Source organism: Pollachius pollachius (genome assembly GCF_949987615.1).
Source record: "Pollachius pollachius genome assembly, chromosome: 2".
Lineage (NCBI taxonomy): Eukaryota > Metazoa > Chordata > Actinopteri > Gadiformes > Gadidae > Pollachius > Pollachius pollachius.
Window position 1 is genome coordinate 9,157,700 of NC_136935.1, and position 19,026 is coordinate 9,176,725.

Consider the following 19,026-nt stretch of genomic DNA (forward strand, 5'->3'; position numbering starts at 1 on the left):
GCAAGGTAAAGGGTGTTAACGGCTTGTTACGCAAACTAGAAATGCTCCGTAAGCCAGACCGTCTCATTTAAAAACGTTTGTTGGGCCTTCGGTCCGGCCTTCGCGGTCTACGAAGGCCACACCTTCAGACCGCTTCCTTCGAAGGATGTGTCCCCTGAATTGAGACACAGCCTTAGAGGCCCATGGTCTCAAATATATGCGGACATAAGACTCTCCCTTCAACATATCAAAACGTTGCCCTAGTTGGTTGGAATTACCACGTGGAATTTCCCACGTGAGAAATGACATAATTCGTTTCAAAGAGGCGTGCCTTGCTGTGCTTATTAAAAATAGACCACTTTGTGAACTTTTACTTGTCACTCATCATGTTAATTTTTTATAATGGAAAGGGGCTTCAGACTGTTTTCAATGAAACTACAGTTGGTGAACAAAATCCCTTGGCTGCACTTGGTGGACCATCTTCTTTGTTCAAACTACGAGAAGTGCACCTGTGTCCGACTTGACGTGGGAACTTGACGTGTTTTTGACTAGTTCCGGTGGACTCTCATGCATGCATGCGCTCAAATCGTGGACGGCTCAAATGCAGGCGATCTGAAACGCAGCCATTGCGGGTAGCCGGGGGGTGGGACTTTTGCCCTTCAGCACTGCCCACTCCAAGCCCACACGTCACACTATTACGGGAGTAAAGTTTAAATTCAAACAAGCTGTTTCACGTCCTTATTGAGGGGCCGTTCTTCTCGGCGCAAATACTCCCCTTGGGGAGGACTTGGATTTGTCGAGCTCAGCAGACGTAAAACAAGTAGCATACTTCATAAGGGAGAAGTCGAAAAGCATGATATCACCCCTTTAATAAATCCCCCTTATCTTATCGGGGGTTTGATTGCACCGCGCACGGTCGGCCGCGTGGGGGCGCCCCTCCACCAGGGACCGCACCACGCCCGGCCCGCCGCGGGGGGGCGCCCTTCCACCGGGGACCGCCAACCAGGCCCCGGATGTGGCAGACTGCACCTCCCCCAGCTGCCGAGCCTCCTCCGTCCACCTCCCGGTCCCCGAGCCTCCACCCAGCGGCTCTCCCTGTGCCACTGCAGTGAAAACGGTCGCTTAACCAGAACAGGAGCCGGGCTTAGACCAACACGACCCGACCAGTAAGACCAGTAAGACCACCGTCGCTGCTCCGCAGACCTCAGACTCCAGCTCCTTTTTTCTGTGCGCCGCCTTTCCTTCACATCGTCTGGATTCCGTCATCGTACCGGCAAGATGGTAAGAAACGACTCGTATTTTTCTGCCCATCGACCGATAGATAAACACGGTGGGCCGGACGGGGTCCCCGGTCCACGGTCCCCCGGGGGGTGTTGGGTCCACGGTCCCCCGGTCCGACGGCAGCTGGGCTCAGGGTCCGGACCCCGGGTCTGGACCCCCGTCTCCTCCGGAGGGGACGGATCGCCCCTCTGAAGACAGCCGTCTCTCGGTGCTCCTACCTCCAGCCTGTGGCCCACTTAGACCCATCAGACCCCCTACCTGCCCGACCAGGCCCGACAGCATCAGTCCGGGGACCGGGGGTCAGTCTGTCCCGAGTCTTGACAGGACGGGACACGTTTGACGGGTCTTTTCTCTTCCATCGCTAGAACAGAAGCGGCACGCTCCATTTCCTCCCATAAGCTATAAAACGCGCCCACTGGTCTGATGAGCTCTCGGATCCACGCAGCGGCTCCGTGTTGACAGTCGACACACGGCCCGGTTGTGTTTCCCGTAACACCGCCGGAGAGGCCCGGGGACCGCGGCTATTTCGAGCCGTCTATTTGCGGTCCGGGACCCTGGCAGGGACTGGGCGCTCCGGGGGGGGCATCGGCTCTGCTATGGATCGATTAATGGGCCGGTGGTCCATGTAGGAAAGGTGTTTTGCCGAGGAACCTTAGACCGAGTACCGAGTTCCCGGGTCGGATGGACTAGAAGGCCCTTCACCGAGGGGAGTCATTAGTCACCCGAGTGTTGCAGACATAACGGGGCTTCACAGGCTGAGAGCCACGGAGCCAAAGCGCCCTGGGGAGGTGGGGGTCGGCAGAGCTGCTGCCTGAGGACCGCGGATTGATCCACACTTTGGGGCCCATATGCTGCCGAGCAATCAGCCCACCCACATACACAGCTAATGGAGAATGGATAAAAGCGATGGCGGAGAGCAGGAGTCACGGAGCCGGTGAACGGTGCTCCGTGCAGCCCACTCAATCCCGATTTAGTCTCCCGGTTGGCCGTGAGGCGGCCCGTGCCTCTCCACCGCGGTACGCCGGATGCAGCACCGTGATTCAGGGGAGGGGGTCTCTAGGGGTAAAAACAACCCGGTTATCTGGGCTCCATCAGTTGGGTCCTGAATGAAAATATGAAGTGTTGATCATGAAGTTAAAAGACTGAAGGATCCAGCATGTTGGGTGGGGGGGGGGGGGGGGGTCCTCCGCACCTCTGGAGGAACCCGACTTGTCCAGACTTTCAATCAGCTTCTGGTTCAGAACCGACAAGATGGTTCTTCTGGGTCCTGACCTCTGGTCTAGACCGGAGACTCTGAGACCAGCAGGACCCCTACAACCGGGTGAAGACCGGGGCTGGAGGAGGGGACCCCCGGAGGTCTGGGGGTCCCCAGAGGTCTGGAGGTCTTGCAGAGGGGGTCCGGCGTGGACCAGGATTTCCCCGGGTTCTTAGCAGGCAGATGGGGTGATGGAGTGGTCATCTCCATGGGAACAGGGCGGTCAGCAAGGTGTTTCCTAGAGGGAGGCTCTGATTGGTCCAGACTAGGGTCACTCAACATGGCTGTATTGTTGTGGGTGTGGCTATGGTGTGAAATCATCATATCCTTCATCATGTGATGGTCACATTGCAAGACTACTGGTCCTGTGTTCATATGTACGTTTGCTAGCTCAAGAGCTTGCATGCTAGCACCACTTGCTGCAGGGATAATTGTTAACATGCTATATTGTGTTGTGTGTCTAACTTTGCTTTCATTATCAAATTGTCAATTAGTATTATAAAATAAGAAGGTATGCTATTTATCCCAGAAGGGAAATTATGTGAAATGTGGACCCTTTCTGGAGATCTTTCACCTTAGTAACGTCCTTTTAACGTCTGGTGATCAGTGTCTGTCTCACACATCAGAGGATCTGGAGTCTGATGGCAGCCCGCTCAGACCGGGGCCAGGGGAGCATGGAGGCTGTACAGAGGGGTTCTGAACAGAGCAGTGTAGAGGGGTTCTGAACAGAGCAGGCGGTACAGAGGGGTTCTGAACAGAGCAGGCTGTAGAGAGGGGTTCTGAACAGAGCAGGCTGTACAGAGGGGTTCTGAACAGAGCAGTGGAGAGAGGGGTTCTGAACAGAGCAGTGGAGAGAGGGGTTCTGAAAAGAGCAGGCTGTACAGAGGGGTTCTGAACAGAGCAGGCTGTACAGAGGGGTTCTGAAAAGAGCAGGCTGTACAGAGGGGTTCTGAACAGAGCAGGCTGTACAGAGGGGTTCTGAACAGACCAGGCTGTACAGAGGGGTTCTGAACAGAGCAGGCGGTACAGAGGGGTTCTGAACAGAGCAGGCGGTACAGAGGGGTTCTGAACAGAGCAGGCGGTACAGAGGGGTTCCGAACCGAGCAGTGGAGAGAGGGGTTCTGAACAGAGCAGACTGGTGCTGGAGTTCCAACTCACTTCCCAGAATCCCCATGTCAAAGCTTTATCCACTCACGTAAATGAGTTTCTCTTAGGTGGAAAATGTCCTCCATGTAGCGGGAAACAAAGAGGTATCACTGCCCTGTAGGGGTGTGGTTTCCCTCCCTGGCTCCACCTCCCGTTCTTCTGTAATGGAGTAGGACTGCTGGGTCCAAAATAAAACTCCTATTGACTCTGAAGACACTATACTGCCTGAAGAACGCAGACACCCCCCTTTGTGGGCCAGGTAGGAGTGTGTACTCAGGAGAACCCCAGTCCAGCTGTGGTTCCTACGATGACAGGACGCTGCACACAGAGGAACCCTAACCTTTGACCCTACTAGAGGAACCCTAACCTTTGACCCTGCTCAAGGAACCCTAACCTTTGACCCTACTCAAGGAACCCTAACATTTGATCCCACTAGAGGAACCCTAACCTTTGACCCTACTAGAGGAACCCTAACCTTTGACTCTGCTAGAGGAACCCTAACCTTTGGGTCACTAGACTCTACTGAATCCTAAACTTTGACCCTACTAAAGGAACCCTAACCTTTGGGTCACTAGACTCTACTGAACCCTTACCTTTGGGTCACTAGACTCTAGTGAACCTTAACCCTTGGGTCACTATACTCTAGTGAACCTTAACTTTTGAGTCACTAGACTCTAGTGAACCTTAACCTTTGGGTCCCTAGAGGACCCTTTTGGACTGGCCGGGCCCAGGAGAAGGGTTCACCGTGGAGGACTCGCTCGGTGCTCGTGGTGAGGTCCATGATTACATTTAGCTGTGGAACCCGATCCGCCTGGTCTGGGTTTATAGATAGCCGGTCCGCGGCCGCTGGCCCATGAAGAATTCTCCGGGTTTCAGAGATGGGCATCGGGTGGTCGCTCTGAGGAGGTTCCGGAAGGTTCTAGGTTCTAGAGAGCCAGTCATCTCTGACCCTGCTCTGAGTCTGTAGTCCTGGACCCCGATCTTCTTTTCTCCAAAGCTTCAAACTGCTCCGCTCTGCGGTCCACAGACTGATGCTATCATGCTAGGCTACACCGGGGGCCGCTGCAGTGTTAGTGCCTTGCTCTACTTGCTGAGTCACACAGGGAATATAACCCCCAAACCTGCAGTGTTAGTGCCTTGCTCTACCTTCGGAGCTGCAGTAGGGCGTGGAACCCCCAACCCTGCGCGGTGGAGGACTTGGTATCTCCTGGTCTAATCTTGGGCAACCTCTTGCTCTTTGCTGCTCTTAAAATAACCTCAACCTCATAGCAGACAACATAAACACACTGGACTACACACCACTGGACTACACACGTCTGGACTACACACAGTGGACTACACACCACTGGACTACACACACTGGATTACACAAAGGGCCCCAGGCCGACAGCACATAATACAGTCCTCCTCAATCAGCGGTCCTGTTCCACCGTCAAACATCTGTCTTTGTGTCTGTCTGTCTGTCTGTCCTCATGTGAAGGGAACGTTCTTCCATACTGCCCCCCCCCCCCCCCCCCCCTCTACTGGCAGGATGGCCCCCATCAGGGAACTCCGCCCGGTGTGTGTGTGTGTGTGTGTGTGTGTGTGTGTGTTTTACTGAGGTCTTCAGGACGAGCCTGACCCACTCTATGCTCCGTGGCTGGGCTGTCCCCCAGTGACCTGATGCACAGCTACTTATGCTAGGCTACATACGGCTAGGCTATGCTAGGTTTGTGCTCCTTGCTGGCGTCTCTGCTGGGGGACGTTCAGATCAGGTCGCCCTCAGCTGCACATTAAGTTAACCGCTCGTTTCAATCGAGTATTAGTATTCAATGTCTACTATATATAAAGTAAAGGTGCTTCTAGTTATAGGTATAGTAAGTAATAGTATGGTTTTTTTGCATCGTTTTTAGCGTGTAATATGCATAGTACATAATGTGTTATACGTATAGTGGATAATGTGTAATATGTTTAGTAAATTAAATGTCATACATGCATAGTACTTAACGTGTGTTATTGATATTTCTCTCTCTGTGTCTCTCTCTCTCTCTCTCTCGCTCTCTCTCTCTCTCTCTCTCTCTCTCTAGGGCAATGAAGCGAGCTACCCCCTGGAGATGTGCTCTCACTGTAAGTACTGTGGTCTGTCCTCCACTCAGCTGTTGGTCGCTGCTCTGTCTGCTGTTCCTCCTGTAAGAACACACTGTGGACTGGTTTATTCCTGGCATGTTGTTGAGCCTGTGTGTGTGTCCGGTGTGTGTATGCTGTAGTGGTGAGTTGTGTTATCTAGGAGACACCTTGGTGTTGGAGAGTGAGTCAGCCATCTCCCTCCTCTTTCCTCTCCTTATCTTCTCCTCCTCCTCCTCCTCCTCCTCCTCCCTGTCCGCTCCTCTTACTGGTGGCCATGACAGAGCCTGAGGGTCCTCTTCATCCTCCTCTCTCCTCCTCCTCCTCCTCTGTGTTGAGCCTTAAGAGGCTCCCTGTCTCTGGATTTCACAGCTCCTCGTCTGCTTCTCATCATCTTACCCCTAGCCCTTATGCTAGCCCTTATGCTAGCCCTTATGCTAGCCCTTATGTCCGACGATATGTTAGCTGCCTTGTAAGCAGATATGTTGGCAGATATGTTAGCTGATAGTTAGCAGATATGTTAGCTGATAGTTAGCAGATATGTTAGCTGATAGTTAGCAGATATGTTAGCTGTAAGTTCACAGATATGTTAGCTGATAGTTAGCAGATATGTTAGCTGTAAGTTCGCAGATATGTTAGCTGATAGTTAGCAGATATGTTAGCTGTAAGTTCACAGATATGTTAGCTGATAGTTAGCAGATATGTTGGCTGATAGTTAGCAGATATGTACTTGGTAGCTCACATGTTAGCTATCATGTTTGCTTTGCTGCCATGCTATGTGATAGTGTGATGAATATCGTGCTGTGATTGGCCAGTAATTCCTCTTCCTGTACCAGTGGACGGGTTCTCCTTTCCTCTCAGGGGTTTCCCCCCCCCCCCTCCCCTCCTGGGGCAAAGGGGAGGAGGAGGATGAGGGGGGGGATGCCGTGGCTATATTTAGACTTCTGCCCGACACAGGCTCAGGACGCTACATTAGCCTCGCGCTGCAGAGCTAGCTGGACCAATCAGCCTAATGCGCACACACACTCTCTCTCTGACCTGGTTTGGGGTGTTTCTGCATGGATCACTGATCCCTGTGTTTGATGTTCTGTACTGAAGTCATAAACCACACTGTGCTGCGTCTGTCAATCAGCCCCCTAACGCCATGGTTACCAGGTGATGGTTACCAGGTGATTGTGACCAGGTGACTAGGTGATTGTTACCAGGTGATGGTTGCTAGGTGACCAGGTGATGGTTACCAGGTGATTGTGACCAGGTGATTGTTAGCAGGTGTTGGTTGCTAGGTGACCAGGTGATGTTAACCAAAGGATGGTTACAGGCGAGCAGGTGATGGTTAACCGGTGATGGTTACCAGATGCCTCATCTATAAAACTCTGCGTGAAACCCTCCCTAAAACAATGCATACGCCCAAACCTCAGAATCGATATACGCTGAGCACGTAAACCGTGTGGCGCACACTCTTCTTGTTATAAAGACGTTCACACTCGGGCAAGAGCGCCATGCTCCTCCCAAGATTGTCCCATAATAGTCCTTAAAAGGTCAATGCTTATTAATCAATGAATATTTCTAGAATATAAGGAGCCTTTGATGAACTATCGTTACACAGGGAAATGGATATGCCTACGCCCAACGCGCTCGCGTCTCATACCCCTCGCCAAATCCTCAAGCAATGCCAAAGCGGCCATATTTAAGCTTGTTAGAATACAGAGGCTACCAGGAGAATTATTTATAGGCCTTGTGCCAATAGGATAATTGATTACTATAGCCTATAGGCTAATGAAATGTATATGTATATACATACACATATATATATATATATATATACATATGTGTATGTATATGTATCAGGCTAATTAATGAAACTTAAGTGATACAGTTGTTCTGGCCAAGGATTGTGATTTGAAAGGGTTGTAGTGTGAACATAATATTTCCTTAGTTCATATTTCATAATGGGTGCTTTTTTTAAGAATTACAAACCCGACTTGGTTCATTACCGCCACCAACTTCCTGTTGTTGATTCCGGAGATTGCCGTTTGTAAAACTTTGCGGGACCTCTACTCCTGGGTGAAAGGATGCGTAGGACTGCGCACTGTTTTCCGCATGGATTTTTTCTACAAATCACGACGTTGGTGGTGAAAGATGCGTACACACATATCCTCCCTGTTTCCGCAACATGCGGAAGGGACCGTGCGGAGGGACCTTTATAAATGAGACCCCAGGTGATGGTTGTAAGGTGACCAGGTGATGTTTACCAGGTGATGGTTGCTAGGTGACCAGGTGGTGGTTACAGTACAGACATCAGCAGCCTCTACACTAGCTCCTCCAGCTCCAGACCCTGTGACCCGGAGTCCGGCCTTCAGCGCGGTCATGAGGAGCGGGGGGGGGGGGGGGGGGTCAGGGCCACTGGCTCTAGGACGCCCCCTTGAGGTTGACTGACAGAACCCTTGGTCTGGGGATCACCTGACCTCCTCACCATCCTGCAGCAACGTGTGTTGTGAGTTGTACTCAACCAATTAGCGTCAGCACAGAGCTAGCAACAGTGACCGCTAGTGGCTAGTTCTCCAGCTCTCTGCCTGTCTCCGGGCGGGCTAAGTGCTAAGTGCTACGCTACAACACAGAGTGTTAGCTGGCGCCAGTTGCCTAGTAACATGGTGGAAGATCCACACAGCATTTATTAACAAGGTGTGTGTGTGTGTGTGTTTCCCAGGGGACAGAATGTGACATCTTAAAATACTTTTGTGTTTGAATGTGAAATGAAATCCACATTCCTGTTATTGAATCACCAATGAGCTGGCTATTGACAGACCAAGCTCAATCGTAGATTGCACGTTGGTCTGGGGAGGCTGCTGTCATTTTCTTCAGCACAAGAGGAGTGATCAACGGGCGTAGTTCAAATGATGCTTGCCGTCGCTTCCCTTTCGTCATTGTGTTAACCCAGCCAATAGCGCGCCAGGGGGAAACGCGAGCTGGGTGATTGGCTCCCGCAAAAGTGTAACGGAAGCAGAAAGAAATGTATTGGTCCTCTCTAGACCCTGCTGCAGAGCGAATTCAAATCGCCGGCAGAATGGGCTAGGGGTACCCAGTCTGCCAATGAGCTGCTCTCTGCTCATCATCACATTGAAACTCTAAGGTCTTTATCTTATTTTTCTTTTCTATGACTAAACTGTATTATAATCCCTTTATTCAATCTGTAGGTCAGAGAATAATTAGATACCTGAACGGACACCTGGTACCTCACCTGTTTGATTCACCATGAGGTGTGACCGGACAGCTGACTGGGAGGGAGGGAGGGAGGGAGGGAGTGACGATGCAGACGTCGGTATTTGGTTTAAATAATCTACAAGTGAACAATTGAAGTGGTTCTTTTATTATTTGATGGCGTGTCGTTGCACCGATGCTCCGTCGGACCGAGGGGTCGGTCCATCGTACAACCCGCTCTCTGTATTAGTAACACATAGACTGTCTAGTTATGGGGGCGGCATGTGGAGGAGGAGGAGCAGGTTGACTGGAAGGTTGCTAGTTCGATTCCCCGTCTCCTCCTAGCTGAGTGTCGAGGTGTCCCTGAGCAAGGCACCTTACCCTGACTGCTCCTGACGAGCTGGCTGTCGCCCTGCGTGGCTGACACTGCCGTGTGTGTGTGAATGTTTGCATGAATGGGTGAATGTGAGGCAGTGTTGTAAAGCGCTTTGAGTGGCCACATGTTAGAAAAGTGTTGTTTAAATTAGGCCATCTACCGTTTAAGTTGAACTATTGTCTAATCGTATGGAGTCCAGACCACAGTGACCATCCATGTGTTCCCAGGCTTTCTGCTAACGAGGTGTGGAGATTAATTAATGGCCAATGCTGTTTAGGAACACAAGCCACGCCCCTGTAGTAGGTTGTGATTGGTCGTTATTGTCATGTGCTTCAATGTCAATGAGCTTACATAGTAATTAACAACCGGCGATATCGTAGCTCCTCGCTCAGTCAGCACCAGTCTGCACCGTGTTGTGAGCGTTCAGTTAGCCGCGGCTAGTCATGGCAGGGAAGGTTAAGGCCCGGAGCGCAGGCGGGAAGACCCCGAGACCGGCGCACACACGCCGTAAGTTTGAGGAGGTCGTCTCCCTTTGTTCGGCTAATCTCCTCCGTCTGTAATCTTCTTGTCTGCGGTCTCCTGGGCTTAGAGTGCCTCCATTGTTCCCTCTCCTGGGAGGTGTGTGTGTGTGTGTGTGTGTGTGTGTGTGTGTGTGTTCCCTCAGAGACAACCTGAAGAACCAGGTCACAAAGTGGAGAGAGATGGTGTTCTCTTTTTTACTCCTTCCCCCTCTCCCTCCTACCTCTCTCTCTCCCTCTCCCCCCTCCAGTCGATGCAGATGAGATCAAGCGTCTGGGGAAGCGGTTTAAGAAGCTGGACCTTGATAACTCGGGCTCCCTGAGTGTGGAGGAGTTCATGTCCCTCCCGGAGCTCCAGCAGAACCCACTGGTCCAGAGGGTCATCGACATATTCGACACCGACGGCAACGGGGAGGTGGACTTCAAAGGTGGGCCGCAACACCCCTGACAGTACTGGTTTAAAACCCTCTGACAGTACTGGTTTAAAACCCTCTGACAGTACTGGTTTAAAACACTCTGACAGTACTGGTTAAAAACACCCCTGACAGTACTGGTTAAAAAACCCTCTGACAGTACTGGTTAAAAACACCCCTGACAGTACTGGTTTAAAACCCTTTGACAGTACTGGTTTAAAACCCTCTGACAGTACTGGTTTAAAACCCTCTGACAGTACTGGTTTAAAACCCTTTGACAGTACTGGTTAAAACACCCCTGACAGTACTGGTTTAAAACCCTCTGACAGTATCGGTTTAAAACCCTTTGACAGTACTGGTTTAAAACCCTCTGACAGTACTGGTTTAAAACCCTTTGACAGTACTGGTTTAAAACCCTTTGACAGTACTGGTTTAAAACCCTCTGACAGTACTGGTTTAAAACCCTCTGACAGTACTGGTTAAAAACCCTCTACAGTACTGGTTTAAAACCCTCTACAGTACTGGTTTAAAACTGGAGGAGTGTAGAAAGCGCTGCAGGCGTGTTCACTTAGAGGATCTCATTATGAGGATGTGTGCTGCCCTACTCAGGGTCACCAGGGCTCTGGGTGCTCCACTCCACCAGAGAACATTAAGGCTCCTGGAGCACAGCCTCGCATCACCACCGCCCAGCACAACACCCTCATCGCCCTGCACCTAGACATCTAGACCTAGATACACCTAGAGGTCTAGACCTAGACACACCTAGACATCTAGACCTAGACACACCTAGAGGTCTAGACCTAGACACACCTAGAGGTCTAGACCTAGATACACCTAGAGGTCTAGACCTAGATACACCTAGAGGTCTAGACCTAGATACACCTAGAGGTCTAGACCTAGACACACCTAGACATCTAGACCTAGATACACCTAGAGGTCTAGATCTAGATACATCTAGACATCTAGACCTAGATACACCTAGACATCTAGACCTAGATACACCTAGAGGTCTAGACCTAGACACACCTAGACCTAGATACATCTAGAGGTCTAGATCTAGATACATCTAGAGGTCTAGATCTAGATACACCTAGACATCTAGATCTAGATATCTAGATCTAGATACATCTAGACATCTAGACCTAGATACATCTAGAGGTCTAGATCTAGGTACACCTCGACATCTAGACCTAGATACACCTAGACATCTAGACCTAGATACATCCAGAGGTCTAGATCTAGATACTTCTAGACATCTAGATCTAGATACATCTAGAGGTCTAGATCTAGATACACCTAGGCATCTAGATCTAGATACACCTAGGCATCTAGATCTAGATGCATCTAGAGATCTAGATCTAGATACACCTAGACCTCTAGATCTAGATGCATCTAGAGATCTAGATCTAGATACACCTAGACATCTAGATACACCTAGACATCTAGATCTAGATACATCTAGACAGCTAGATCTAGATCTAGATGTTTAGATAAAGGTAGATGTATCGATAAAGATAGATGTATAGAGCTATATATAGATGTATAGATATAAAGGTATAGAATTTTGTGTGATTTTAAGGAGGGAGGGGCAGGGGGGGGGGCGTCCGTTCATCCACCACACATAGAGCACAGCCTCGGCTCCCCTATCAGAGAGCATCATGGGAAAGTACCAGGAGATGTCTGCACTGCCTAAGGTCTTAGTGAACCTGTGGTTCTGGGTTCTGGGTTCTGGGTTCGGACCCCTGTGGTTCTGGGGTCCGGACCCCCAAGACCCTGTGGTTCTGGGGTCCGGACCCCCTGTGGTTCTGGGGGTCCAGACCCCCAGGACCCTGAGGTTCTGGCCCGAACCCCCTGTGGTTCTGGGGGTCCGGACCCCCTGGACCCCGAGGTGTTTGTCCGGACCCCCTGTGGTTCTGGGGGTCCGGACCCCCTGGTTCTGGGTCCGGACCCCCAGGACCCTGAGGGGTTGGTCCAGACCCCCTGGTTCTGGGTTCGGTACTGACTGCTCTCTCCCTCCCAGAGTTCATCGAAGGCGTGTCACAGTTCAGCGTGAAGGGGGACAAGGAGCAGAAGCTTCGGTGTAAGTAGAGCCCCCCCCCCCCACCCCCAGTGGACCCCATGGGGTCCCAGAGGGGCGCCCTGGTGCCGGCCCCTCTGGGACCCCATGGAGCCCCCTCCCCCCGCTGCCTCGCCGAAGCTTTCTCTCCTCTGTCTCCCTGGTTCGTGTCCCCCTCCCCCGCCCCCTGGACGGCCCCCCAGGACGGCCCCCCTCTCTGTAAGTGGTGTTGACGTCGCGGAGAGGAGGTTTGGTTTGTATCAAGACATCAGTCCTGGAAACACCCCCCTGAATCACACACTCCTGGTCTGAGCGCCAAGACCACCAGGCTCAGGCAGTTTCCTCTACATTCACTGCAGTTTTATTGTTTTTTCACTGCAGTTTTAACACAATTTTACTGTCTTTTAACACAGTTTTACTGTCGTTTCACTGCAGTTTTACTGTGCTTTCACTGCAGTTTCACTGCGGTTTTTACTGTGGTTTTACTGCGGCCTCCCTGCCGTTCTGTGCATTCAGAGGCGACAGTGTGTTTGTAACACACTGTATGGCGGACAAGAGCAGAACCTCAACCTCTTGTTCGACGTTGAGCATTGATAACGTCTTATATATATATATATATAGGTAGAATACTACAAATTAAACTTCATTCATTCATAAGGTTAATTTATGGATTAGGACAACAGTCCACTATATCATGAATCTATACTTAAGGTATCTAACCTCTACCTTAGTAAAAGTACAGCACGGCTAACACACTACCTCAGCAGGAAAGGAGATCTCTCTCTCTGTCTCTGTCTCTCTCTCTAACCCTCCCCTCTGGCCCCAGTTGCCTTCAGGATCTACGACATGGATAAGGACGGCTACATCTCCAACGGGGAGCTCTTCCAGGTGCTGAAGATGATGGTGGGCAACAACCTGAAAGACACCCAGCTGCAGCAGATCGTAGACAAGACCATCATCAATGCGGACAAGGACGGAGACGGACGCATCTCCTTCGAGGAGTTCTGTGCAGTAAGTCTGCGCCTCTAACTGGCCGCTGCGTGAGCTTGTAGCGTCTCCTCGCTCGCGTTGCGGAGTCTCCATGCTAACATTGACTAGCGCCTTGCTAGCGTCGTTGTCTCGGATCCCGAAGTCAGACAATATCATAACAAACTTGTCGGGGAGACTGCACAGACTCACCGGTATCGACGGTGTCAGGCCGTTCCAGTTGTTTCCATGACCTTGGTGATAGGTTCCTCAGGACTCAAACTTCAACATTGCGCTGAAAGGTGGCCACCATTTTGCATCCAGCGTGCTGCAGAACCAATCACGTGCAGCCTCCGGTCTGTGTTTCTGGAGGAGGGATAAAGATCTGAAGTGAACTGGTTCAGAATGGGTTCTGCTGGGCTCAGGGAGCGGGTCCAGATGTTTGCTCCTCCTCATAATCCATTCATCTCATTTGAATACCGATAATGAGGCAGCCATGTTGTTTGAAGCGCAGCGACTCAAAGGGCCACACTGGACTGATGACGTACATCTGTACTCTCATATCTCATCATTTTTGACCTCTTGCTTTTGGAAAACTGAAACAATGAGAAGAATATGAATGTTTTTAATCTACAATCCATCCCATGGTAAATTGATGTCTGTCTGTTTCTCACCTCTCTTCTCTCTCCCCTCTCCCTCCCTCTCTCTCCCCCCTCTCCCTCTCCCTCTCTCCCTAGGTGGTGGGGGGTCTGGATATACATAAAAAGATGGTGGTGGACGTGTGAGCGCCCAGCGAGTCCCTCCCCCCTCCCTCCCTCGCTCCTCCACAATCTCCTCTTCCACCTCCTCCTTCTCCTCATCTCAGTGTGTCCACACACTCTCCGTCTAACGCAATGGAAGTATTCTCTCAGTCTCTCTCTCTCCCCCCCCCCCCCCCTCACCCCTGTGTCGTCGTCCCCCCCAATCTGTCTCTTCCCCCCCCCCCTCACCCCTGTGTCGTCCCCCCCCCCAATCTGTCTCTTCCCCCCCCCCCGTCTCCATGAAGCCACTTCCTGTCCTGGCGAGCGGTGAGTGTTGATGAACTGCAGTCCTCTGGACCAGAGGCTCCCTCTCCCAGTTCAACCAGTACAACCACCACAAGGATCTCCCATCTCAACCAGTAGAAGGACAATAAGGTCAAGCTTTTACCACTTCAACCAGTAGAACAACAACAAGGCTCTCCCATTTCAACAAGTATAAGGAGAGGTCATAAATCTTTAGTTTTTTTCCTCTCTGTCATTTTTAATAATTATTTTCGGTTGTTTTTTTATAAAGAGTCGAACGTCTTTGGTGCGATGGAAGCTTTGGTCACAGAGCTAGCCCGCGGCGGGTCACAGCTAGCCCGCGGCGGGTCAAACCGCTAGCCCGCGGTGGGTCACACCGCTAGCCCGCGGCGGGTCACACCGCTAGCCCGCAGTGGGTCACACAGCTAGCCCGCAGCGGGTAACGTGCCAATCAGGACTGTTCCGTCTGAGCCATCGCCAGGGCAACCGCTGCCTGAGCTTGTCCTCTCTTGTCCTTCCTAGCTTCCCGTCCATCTCGCTTCTGACCACGCAGCTCATGTTTTATTTTATTTTGAAAGGAGAGTGATCGTTTTATTTATATCTTAACATGTTTGTATTATTGATTATTCTAGCAGATTAATTAATGCCAGAAAGTGATTTCAGAACGATGAGACGGTTTACTGAAGAATCTGAAGACAAACTCCGACCCAGAGAACAAGTCTGTCTGACTGACTGACACACTGGTCACCATGGAAACCCTGGTGGCCCCGGGGGTCAGACTCAGGGGACACTAGAGGTCAAGACGTCGGCTGATATTCAAGCAGACGATGTAACCTCGGCGTTGAAGAACCTCGTCCAATCAGCAGGCAGCGTTCCTCCTGGTTGTGTTCTGATGTGTGTACTGGGTGTAGCGGGGGGGGGGACGCTCTTAAACCACCGTAACCGTCGTCGACGGCCTCAGAAACCGCTAGGATACTCCTTTTTGTTTTTTGTGTACATTTGAAAGCTGGCTTCTTCAACCCATGTTATTTTCATCGTCACCATCATCACCCCCAACGTAACCACGGCGCCAAGCGATGGTGTTGCCACGACAACCACGACTGACGCGCCCCCCCCCACCCCACCCCCCCCTCCCCGGGCAAGGGAGGAGCGTGATGAGATTAGTATGGGATATAGGGTGGGGGTCGGGGTGACGGCCTGGTGGTGTTGGTGGGGGGGGGGGCAGAAGATCATGTTGTCAGCGACGGGACCCCCGCCCCCCCACACAACCCCACCCCCCTGCTCTGCACGGGCCCCCCCTCCTGCATGACATGAGATCTATTTTTGGGTTGTGCATGTGATCACTCCTTTGAAGATATTCCTGTTTACACACGGATGGTGATGTTAATATATTTAAGAATTTAATGGAATACAATAATGGATGTTGCCAAACGTTGGTGAGTATAAACGATATAACGCGGCGGTCCGGAGGTTCTTTTTGTATTGATCAGTGCAGCTCGATGCTGATCCCAGACCACCGCGCACCGCTGGGGGGAACCTTTGGTTCTTCCTCTGTAAATAAGACGAGTATTGGTGGACGGCGTTCCCGCTGGGTCCTCAGAGGGAATCTGTTCGGTTTGTGTGGAATCTGAAAAAAGATGGGACTTTAAGGACCGTTTCTCATTTTATTCTGCATGCTGCATCCTATGCTGTGGGACTGTTGGAAATAAACATTTAAATAAAGTTTGAAATGTTACGCCACAATTTTGTCCATCACGTCCAAAGCGGGCTACGGACCGCTGTGAACCGGCTTAATGTATGCTAGCCGTGCTAACCGCTAACTGTTTCACAATAACCAATCACATGGGTCCTGTTATATCACATAACAGAGTGGCCCCAATGAGAGCTCTCATATTAAAGGAGGACTCTAGTGAATGAACAAAGCTTAATGAGTTTCCGGTTTATTCGAGTCTTGGTGTTCATCAACATACTATTTCAACAGTTCATTCAGGGGGCTTTCATTTATTTACATTAACTTATGTTTCCAAACAGGAACATACACTGCGGCCATTTTTGATCTTCTCCCCATCGTCTTTGCGATAACAGTCCCATCAACATCTATTTCCGTGACGATGGCGGTGAACCGCAGAGAGTCCAAGGGGGGTGGTCTTCAGACTCGGGTCCAAATGTCAGAACGGTCTGATATGGAAGGAGAACCTCCCAGCAGCGAATCAGGAAGAGGATGATGCAGAGATCAGCCAATCGGGGCTCAGAAGCGCTCGGCCGTCCTGCTGGCCACCGTCCTGATGTTCCCGTAAACCTTTGAAGGTGGACTTCCTGTGGGAGAGACGAGGGACATAAAAGGTCACTTCCTGTGGCTCCACGAGAGGGAGAGAGGGGGGGCGAGAGGAGAGGGGGGGGGGGAGAGAGGGGGGGCAAGAGGAGGAGGAGGGGGTGAGAGGAGAGGAGGGCGTCACTCACCCAGGATCAGGTTGCAGATGGCCGTCCGCGCCATCTTGATGTTCTGGAAGGATCCCAACAGGTGGATCTTACTGTGGAGAAACATTTAGATTGTTATAATTGTGTAGAGTGTTGCTAGTGTGTAGCTTGTTGCTAGTGTGTAGCTTGTTGCGAGTGTGTAATGTGTTGCTAGTGTGCAGCGTGTTGCTAGTGCTTAGCGTGATGCTTGTGTGCAGCGTTTTGCTAGTGTGTAATGTGTGGCTAGTGTGTAGCGTGTTGCGGGGCTCACGTGTCAGCCAGCACGATGCGGGTCTTGGTCACGTTCTCGATGGTGAACTTGGTTTTCCCGCCGGTCCCGGCGATCCTCCCCACGGCACGGGAGAGGTGGTCTCCTTTCAGGGGCTTCACTAAGGGGGCAGACCAGAGGGAGCGATCACAGAGCAGTCCAACAGCTTAGATCAGAGGGAGTGATCACAGCAGTCCAACAGCTCAGACCAGAGAGAGATCACAGAGCAGTCCAACAGCTTAGACCAGAGGGAGTGATCACAGCAGTCCAACAGCTCAGACCAGAGAGAGATCACAGAGCAGTCCAACAGCTCAGCCCAGAGGTAGCGATCACAGAGCAGTCCATCAGTCTTTAAAGGGGACATATTATGCCACCAGGTGTGAGTGTGATAAGCCTTACAAGCCGTTTCGAAAATCTGCCCATATGACATCGCTAGTGGGCGGGTCCACCTAGATCTGAGCTGGATAGATGAGCAAATTATACCTGGTGGTATAATATGTCCCCTTTAACGTCTTACCGTCCGTTACATCAAAAGTCTCCAGGAAGAGTTCATCTAACCGGATGAGTGCCAGCGCGTCCTGAGAACCAGAGAGGAAGAAACAAAATCAGTGTGAGCCATCACGGTCAAACCTCCTCCACACAGGGGGTCCTGACCCCAGGCACACCCTAACCCCTGCGCACACCCTATCCCCGGGTCCTAACCCCAGGCAGACCCTAACCCCCGGAGCCTTACCCCATGCACATCCTGACCCCAGGCACACCCTAATCCCCCGGTCCTTACCCCAGGCACAACCTGACCCCAGGCACACCCTAACCCCAGGCAGGCTCACCTCCACCTGGAACCCCAGCACGAAGGCTTTCACGAAGTCCGACGCCTTGGTGAGCGCCCCGATGTCCAGAGTCTCCTTACAGGTCTGAGGAGAGAGAGAACCAAACGGTTCACATCAGAGCTACGGGAATATGTTGTTAGATTCTACTTAGCTTCATAGATAGCCTGTAGTTAGCTTCTCCTTAGCACCATAGTTAGCCTGCAGTTAGCGTCTCCTTGGCTCCATAGTTAGTAATCGTTTTAGTTAGTTGTTTAATTAGGTAGTTATGGTTAAGGTGCCCCTACCTTGATCTCCACGTTGCGGGTCTTGAGGTTGAAGCGAACCTGCAGCTGGAGGTTCTCCACGATAGGGGTGTAAATCTTCATCCAGTTCTCTTTAAGGGGGGTGTACCTGTTGGCCGGAACCGCCACCTTCCGCAGCTCGTCCGCACCGCCCTGAACCGATGGAACACATCATCTCATCACCTTCATGTCACTGAGGGCACTGAGATGAAGATCACCTCATCACCTTTATCTCACTGAATGCACAGAGATGAAGCTACGATCTGATGGAACAAAGTGATGTAAACACTCCACTGCGCATGCGCAGAGTGTGTGGATGAGACTCCACCGCTTAGGGGTTTAATGACAACCTTAATTAATAACGATCAGGATTAACGGTGCCGTGTGGAGGTACCTTCAGCTTGTCCCCGGACAACGGGGGGAAGTGAGGCCGTTTGACCGCCGCCTCGCAGTCCATCCCCGGGTCGTGTCTCCGCTTGGAGCTCCGCCTGCTCTTCACAGCCGTGAACTCCTCCGGCCCGCCGGGGCCGACCACCACACACCCACCGGGAGGGGGACCGGCGCCTGGATCCATTACGAAGTTATGAAGGTTATATAAACCGTATTACAGATCAAAACAAGGAGCGAGCCGTCGGGTCGGGGACATGAGGTTGGTCTCGTGTATCGTAAAGGACCCTAGCAGGGCACTGCAGGCGCCTGTAAGGACCGTTCCTAACATAATGAAGAATAAATGTAATTATTAGATATACATTTCTCTTAAATTAGTACGCAAAATACATATTGCTTTTATATTTATGAACGTGAGAAATACGGAGACGTGCCGCTCGTATTGTCTCGATTTCATCAGGCAGCAGGC

At 51.3% G+C, this 19,026-nt stretch overlaps 2 protein-coding genes across 2 annotated transcripts; one reads left to right on the top strand and one right to left on the bottom strand.

Annotated features, from left to right (window-relative positions):
- The first annotated feature begins 1,055 nt into the window (after nucleotides 1-1,055).
- Nucleotides 1,056-16,056, top strand: LOC307071019 (calcineurin subunit B type 1). Its single transcript, XM_079729866.1, has 6 exons — nucleotides 1,056-1,260; nucleotides 5,728-5,767; nucleotides 10,108-10,284; nucleotides 12,290-12,349; nucleotides 13,152-13,336; nucleotides 14,029-16,056. The coding sequence occupies exons 1-6, from the start codon at nucleotides 1,258-1,260 to the stop codon at nucleotides 14,074-14,076; spliced, it is 513 nt and encodes a 170-aa protein (XP_079585992.1). The 5' UTR covers nucleotides 1,056-1,257; the 3' UTR covers nucleotides 14,077-16,056.
- Nucleotides 16,057-16,258: 202 nt separating this feature from the next.
- On the bottom strand, nucleotides 16,259-18,833 carry pno1 (partner of NOB1 homolog). The gene is made up of 7 exons (XM_079729865.1): nucleotides 18,565-18,833; nucleotides 18,174-18,323; nucleotides 17,890-17,973; nucleotides 17,577-17,637; nucleotides 17,063-17,180; nucleotides 16,795-16,865; nucleotides 16,259-16,650 (listed from the first exon to the last, which is right to left on the bottom strand). The coding sequence occupies exons 1-7, from the start codon at nucleotides 18,742-18,744 to the stop codon at nucleotides 16,583-16,585; spliced, it is 732 nt and encodes a 243-aa protein (XP_079585991.1). The 5' UTR covers nucleotides 18,745-18,833; the 3' UTR covers nucleotides 16,259-16,582.
- Between the last annotated feature and the right edge of the window lie 193 nt (nucleotides 18,834-19,026).